Raw genomic sequence first — 7,615 nt, 5'->3', positions numbered from 1 at the left:
TTTAATGGTCAGTATGAACAGGAGGAATAATTACTGCAAGAAAAATTATGAACCCATCCTTTAAGTATCCCTGCTTGATATAGAAGACATGCATATTCTACAGGAAACTCTAGAGGAAAGTTTGCATTACAGATTCAGATTAATTTCATCAGGTCATTTAGACCATGGACAATAAACATAATGTTTGGTTCATTATAGTTCATATTTTACTCAAGTATAACCATCAGCCACCAGGAGTCACTATCAGTCATACTGACAGTCCTCACTGAAACAGTACATGGTCTCTGCTTGCAATTAAAAAGAAATGTAATACTGTTTCAAGACAAACTCTTAAACTATGCCTCTTCAGGATGATTTCAGATGTTTACACCCAAAGTACTGATTCCATGTGTATTACATAGAACAGTTAAACCCGAAGTTTGTGCAATATGTTCCCTGTGCAGTGTGATTTGTAATTTGACAAAAACAACACAAAATATGAGCCGTTCTATGCACATCTTATACTTATGTACACTACACCCCAAAACAAGCTCTGCAATCAGGAAATTGATTTTTGAAATATAGTCTGTGTTTTGGGAGTAATATGAACCACACACACACAAAAACAACAACAACGTCAGTAAAACTAATATGACAACTCAAAAATAAACCGATTAGTCTTTTGCATCTTTAAAAACACATATTTTAATGATACAGACAACATTGGTGACATTTAATTTTTGATAGCTGAAATTTTATGTTACAATACATCGGTTCATTCTCTCCAATTTATCTTTTTACCACATTTGGTATCTGTACAGTTTTCTCTCCTGTCTTCTTGCACTGATGCTTGACTCTCCCCAAATTGAGGTTGACCCCAGAATGTGAAGGACTATGTACAAGCAAATTGTGCAACAGTTGCAGCCAAATAAATTCATGGTTAATTATATTAGTAATTCATAGCTTTTCTAAAAGTGGTGAGGTGGTGCTTGAGCACTTTTTATTTAGATCCAGATTGAAAAAGTCTCAACATAGTATTGTGTTTCAGCAGGGAGGACAGTGCACTGGTTTTACTCTGTGGATGTCCATCAAGGACTTTTAAGACTTTGAACCACTGTTTCCATCGGTTCAACATTATGTGGCTCTATGAACTGGTGTGTCGAGCAGAGACATGACCTTTGAGAAATGATAGAAAAAGACAAGAAGCAGCTGAGCTATCAATGGTACCATATCAACTGAAGACTTACACTAATGAAGATAGGGAGTGACACTCCCATAAATATCTCTAACACAGAACACCACAGACTGAGCAGTTCAGGCGAGTCCAACAGTTTACACGCCTCCTTTCCTGGACTTTTTATCTTTGTACACTTCATGTCTTTCAGTCCAAAAATTTTACTTAACTTTCATCAGTGAAGGAGCACACTATCCAACACTGAGATAGATCGAAACTATGAGAATGATGAGTATCACAACCGCTACAAAGATGGCAATAAACACTTTCATCCTCTTGTTCTCCCATCTTTTCTTTTGCTTCACTTGGTTGGCTGTCTTTTCAAAGGCTTTACTCTGGGGAAACACACAAACACAAATAGAAGATGTTACATTATGTCATTTCATTATATCATATCATTTCATATTAAGTACTTCATGCTCACGCCAACAACTTTGCCTCTTTCACAATGAGTGCACTCGCAGCTGAATTTGAAAACCCAGCATTAACTGAGCCAGTTGATAACCAGCTACTTGCTACCGGTTATCCAGCATCACCAATGAGATAGAGCCGGACTAAGTTGGACCTGCTTTGTGATACAGGACTCTGGCCAAAGTAAGTATGCCTGTCTGTCGTTTGGTGCTGGGCAGGTGGCAAACAGAAGGTTGATCAGAGCTTGACTGAACAAAAACAGCAAAGTTGCTGAAGTCCTGAAACCAAGACAATGATCTTAAAGAAGCTAAAATGCTCCACAGCGTTGAGTGGAACTGCAGAGTCGGGTAATAATTCTACGTGGGTTTGTCACTTTCCAATCACACAAAGTCATTTGATCCATTATTATAAAAATAAAAATATTGAAAAATATTGATTAGTGCAGCTTTAACCGTGGTGTTATCCCTGAGAGCTGCTTTCCTAGTTTGGCTGTTTCTAATCTATGATATCCCAGAGTGTCTCCCTAAGGGGCCCTTAAACTAAAATCTCAGTTGTCTGCTTGTTTGCTTCTTTGAGAATTGCTCAACAGTGTGATGTAACTCGAGCCAACGGGGCAATGTGGGAATGATGTTACCCACTTGTCGACCCCCGGACGGACATTCGCCTCGTGGCATGTCCTGGACTCACTCTGTCATACCCAGGGAGACCAGCTCACTTCATTCATCTTAGGAAACAATAGGAAATACCTTTCTAAAAATAGCACCATAAAACACAATCAGGATGTAAATTGTACATTTGTTTTCCTCTCCAGCTCCACCTAAGGTGTATTTATAAACATCAATATGACATTTCCTAGTTTTAATCCCTGGACGCCCGTGGAAAGGGAGTGTGTTATTCAATCAACCCAAAGACTTCCACAGACCACAGTAAGTAAAAATAGCTAAGTAATGATGTCTTCTTTCCAACATCTTATCTGAACTCCTCCTGCTTACCTTTGCCAGCAGCTCATCAGCCCTGTCCTCCAGTTCACCCAGTTTAGTAGATCTCTCATCAGCCTTGTTCAGGTTGTCCAGCATAATGACCTTCACCTCCTCCACATCCTCCTGGGCCTGCTGCAGGCGGCTCTTCCCATTCTCCTGTCCATTCAACACACACAACGCGGTTACAGGGTGAGACATGATGCAGATTAGTCCGCTCACTTGGAACTGTTTTGCAGGAATTAATGTGCTTAAATTGTTTGGACTTTCCAATTGAGAAAGAAAGATGGATAAAAGTAATTTTGCAAACACCCAGCACCAGCTATGTCCTTCCTCAGATGAGAAGTGATGGATTTTATGTTTTGGGATAAACAGAGGGCAGTTGACATGAGCACATATTGCTGAGGAGGACAACAAAACTCAGCCTTCATCTTCTGAAAACCCAAGGAAAAGACATCACAGTAGTGAACACGCTTATTGATTCACAAGTGATCTCTGTGAAGTGCAGTTCAGAAACACCTAGGAATGTCGATCCAGCTCTTGAAATGGAGACTAGATTTAAAGTATGAGGAACTTGTGGATGGCCACACATCATCAGGGGTTTTTTTTCTCAGACTTGACAAAAGTTTCTCAAGAGCCACAGAAGACTTTACATAACTGTTGTCACAGGCTGAGTAGCACTCCCAGTGACTGCTAAACAGACCTTCATGCTTAAAATTCCCCTTTAAGCACCAAAAGATGTGATTCAAGAATCAACAACAGTTGGACTCACAGTCATTATTAGATGAACCTTGACCTTTTGACCTTTTTTGTTTAATGTCTTTTCTGTTTTTTTTACACTTAAATATTTTATGAGAGCTGCTCCTTTGGGGAAAATATTAATTGCCTCAGCACAAAAAGAGTTGATGCATATAAAAGCTGAGGAGGACTAGCATTCACCACATCCTTTTATTTTGGGTTTTGTATGCAGGTGTCAGGAGCCAAACTTAAGGTCTTTTGCATTTTGCTACTGAGAACATGTGTTCAGTATTTTTTTGTGCTAATTATTGCATAATCATTCACTTCCTGTAAGCAGTGTTTATTATTAGCTACTTTCTAAAATCATCTAATTTTATGATGATCACACCTGCATTTTCTTCATGTTTGTTTTGTCAGCACACGTTTTCAAAATAGGGAGTAAAATGAAAATCGTACAGCTTTTTGTACAAACATCAGCCCACCAACTGAAAAAAATCAACCTGTATCTGTGTGATATAAATCAAACTGGCTTACTGTTTAGTAAACAGAGCAACAGTCTTGCAGTGAGCAAGTCATCCTGCAGCATCTATTTCAAATGGATTAAAGCAAGAGCACATTCATTTGTAGCTTTATACCTAAAAAAAAGGTTTTTTTTTTAAAGCAAACAAAGGGACAAATGTATTATTAAAAGTAATATTCCCTAGTGCTGAGAGAAACCTGAAACTTAAATGAAAAGAGGAACAAGACATGAAACTAATAAAAATGAGGTAGGATGGATTTTTTTCAGAGCATGAAGGTTACTGTATGTCTGCTCTGAGGACAAGGCAGCACCCGAAGGCCCGGACAGTAAATGAACAGAACAACAGCAGCCTGGGTGACTACAGGTTCATAAAACCCTGGAGCAGGATATTTAGAGAGTAGCTTCACCTCACAGCAATTAGTATCCTGACAGTTTTCCTTTGACCTTTGCCTCTTGTGAGCCCTGAGAGGAAGCCAGCATCTCAGAAGTTGACAGGGACAGGAAACAGACAGATAGAACAAAACAAGTACGCACTCAGCATCTTGATTCAGCTCACAATTCACTGTCATTTCCTGTTAAAGCACAGTAGGATAAGAGGAGTAAACCTGCTACTTATAGACGACTGGTAGAGCTGATTAATGGATGCCCAGTCATCTCATTTTTGGCCAACCAAATAGTAGTGATAGAAGAACAATAGTCTGTGTTTAAAATTCAGCCGGCGACGTCTTAACACAGGAACTGCTGCCCATTCCAGTTTCCCTCCTTGCTTCCTTCCTTCCCTCACTCCCTCCCTCCTGCCTGCATTAACGTACCTGGCATAATATCCAGGGAAACCACACCCACATCATGTAATAGCATGTTCATTGTAGTGTAGTATGGCACTCCATCCTAAAACACGTGCTCTGCTGTTACCTAATAATAATCTAATCATTTTTTTTGTGAAATAGAGTTCATTCAGTTTATGAGGTCTTATTATTTTAATGAGAACATCCGGGATCAAATGATGTGACCCATGCTGTTGTTGACTGCCCACACTGCAAAAAATGCTTTCTTAATTCATGACTTTATGAACTGTCTTCATTTTAGAAAAACAAGAGAGGACATGGCAGAGAAATTGAATATGTTTATTTTATTAATTCTAATTTTCACTTCTCTCCCAATGCTGCTCTTAAATCTAGACCTCCGTCTAGTTAGAGTCATCATAACACTAAATTTCTCCATATTAAAGGACAAGTTCACAATTTGTCATGTCTGTCTTAAGACAACAGTCAGAAACCCAAATATACATTGAAACATGTGTTTCTTGCTGTAATCATTCCTCCTGTTCATACTGACCATTAGAAGATCCTTCATAATGACCTTACAATGGAAGTGATGGGGGACAAAATCCACAGTCCTCCTTCTGTGCTGAAATGTATTTTAAAGTTTATCTGAAGCTAATATGAAGCTTCAGCGTCCAAATGAGTCAAATCAAGTAGATATCTTTCAACGTTACAGTCTTTTTAGTGCCAAAGTTCCTCTTTTTGTTACTATACTTCCACCTGCAGCTCAACAGGGAAACACTGTCCGAGGAAACACAAAGAGGTGAATTTGATGCTAAAAAGACTGTAAATGTGTCAGATATCCACTTGATATGACTAACACAGACTGATGAAGACTCATATCAGCTTCAGATAAAATGACTGTGTGGACACACTGTGGATTTTGGCCTCCATCACTCACATTGAAAGCACATTTGAAGGGGATCTTTTATTAGTCAGTATGAACAGGAGGAATGATTACAGCAAGAAAAACCTCTTTCACTGTTACTATGAACACCTGACTGTTGTTTTAAGACACACTTGAAAAATTGTGAACTTATCCTTTAACACTGTACTGACATCGTCCTGATTTGTTTCTATTGAATTTTTTCTTTTGTTTTTGTATGAATTGAAGTTTATTCATGTAAAGATTCTCTCGTGTATCTAGGTATTAGATATGTCTCGTGTGTATCTCCTGAATAAACATTTAAAATGGAAGACGCTGCAGGTCACAGCAGTACTACAACTTCCCTGTTGCCCACTTGTGGGACTTTGCCCACAGATAATGATTAGAACAAACCCTTCTCATTTCGCTCTCTTTCCCCAGCCTGTTAACTATTAATACACACCGATTTACCCTGTCAGAGACTGATATTCACTCACCATTGCTGTCCCGTGTCTTGCTGTGCTTGCGCCGAGGCTGTCACCGGATCCAGTGCATTTAAAGTGCGACTGAAGTTAACTTCAGAAACAGGAAGCACAGCTCACCAGCTCTACGGTTTGAACCTGCCTGAATGTTCCCCTCTGTGCCCCAAAACAAGCTCTGCAACGTTTTTGCGGCTTTCTTTGTTCTCTGGAAGTGACTTTGCCTCTATCACTTTCACTTCTCCCCGGCAGACTCGTCCCTCTGCGGCTGTTGCTGCACTTCGTCCTCTGACTGTGAGACGTTCATGGTATTCCCGGAAAGGTTACAATTCCCGAAAAGTGATCACGTGACTAATACTGAGTCGATAAAGTCCGGATTTCCCGTTGTCTGGACTTGTTGGTAAAGGGGTTTTTTGTTGGCTGCAAGTGGAGAAGATGCTGCTTTATCATGCATAGAAAGGCTCATTCACTGTAATGCAAAGTACTTTATTATTTTCAATTTTGCTATTTTATATTTCCACTCAACGACATTTTAGAGGTAAACACTGACTATTTTTACTAACTACATTTATTTCATAATTATAGTCACTGGTTACAAGTATGATGCATAGTTAAAGTATTGAACTAACATTAAAGTGCAGCTTACATGTTAATGCATCAATAATAATAATAACAATAATACAATCATATATAAAGATATGTAACACTGGAAATTCTGTACAATGGTTACTTTTACCTCTAATATTGTAAATATATTTTACTGATAATACTCTTGTGCTTTTATAAAATTCTGCTGCAGGACTTAAAGTATTTATAGTTTTGTTTTGCTGCTTTTACTTAAGTAGCTATTGGAGCTCAGTACATCTTCCACCTCTGCTTATTTAACAATGCAGAACAAATTCAGCAACAAAAATGTGTACAAAACAAAATGGGAAGTTATAATTTTCTATGCTTTAGAAAATTATGACTTCCCCATTATGACTTTCGTTTATAAAGCTTTTTTTTCTCCATTATTAAAATATTTTATTGTTACAAGAAGTGACATCAGCTGTCAAGTGTTGTTTATGTTTTCTGGTTGTGGTGCAGTCATTACAAAATTATGTAAAATAATCCATGGTTCATTCCACACACTACAAAACCTATATATTTTTTTATTGTTTACTGTTTACTTTTGATAGGCTATATTACTGTAATTGTCTTCACCACCTGAGATGATTTCATTTACTACTGGGGACTAAAACACGATATCTTACTTTATATTAAATATGGGTTGAAAATATTTTGTCAAAGGCAAAGTCACCCGGAGAACATGAAAGCTGTTTGAGCATCTGAGGTTAATTATTATACCATGTGATGTTCTTCTTTTCTCTGAGATGATCTTTAAATTACCAGGGGCACCTGAATGCAGCAGTACAGGGACTCCACACTGACTTCTCCTTATCTGCTTCATGCAGCAGGGAAACTAACGAAAGCTCCACAAAAAAAATGCATCATAAACACACTCATTTGCCTTTATGCTGAGCAAGTATGGGCATACAAGCATATCACATTTTCAGTATCCAGCTTCCACTCTTTACCTCTCAAACATGTC

General features: G+C 38.4%; 1 protein-coding gene across 1 annotated transcript; it reads right to left on the bottom strand.

Moving 5' to 3' along the window:
- Positions 1 to 664: 664 nt before the first annotated feature.
- vamp5 (vesicle-associated membrane protein 5) lies at positions 665 to 6,341 on the bottom strand. Its single transcript, XM_042421480.1, has 3 exons — positions 6,043 to 6,341; positions 2,617 to 2,760; positions 665 to 1,548 (listed from the first exon to the last, which is right to left on the bottom strand). The coding sequence occupies exons 1-3, from the start codon at positions 6,043 to 6,045 to the stop codon at positions 1,405 to 1,407; spliced, it is 291 nt and encodes a 96-aa protein (XP_042277414.1). The 5' UTR covers positions 6,046 to 6,341; the 3' UTR covers positions 665 to 1,404.
- Between the last annotated feature and the right edge of the window lie 1,274 nt (positions 6,342 to 7,615).

This window comes from Thunnus maccoyii, chromosome 9 (genome assembly GCF_910596095.1).
Source record: "Thunnus maccoyii chromosome 9, fThuMac1.1, whole genome shotgun sequence".
Taxonomy (NCBI): domain Eukaryota; kingdom Metazoa; phylum Chordata; class Actinopteri; order Scombriformes; family Scombridae; genus Thunnus; species Thunnus maccoyii.
Note: the sequence above shows the minus strand (reverse complement) of the source record. Positions and strands in the feature narration are given on the sequence as shown.

What these genes read in the sequence shown, in the direction of transcription:
- vamp5 (XM_042421480.1), bottom strand. An exon ending in CTGATGAGCTGCTGGCAAAG is followed by an intron (nt 1,549 to 2,616) that starts GTAAGCAGGAGG and finishes GTGTTTCCCCAG; the next exon opens with AGTAAAGCCTTTGAAAAGAC.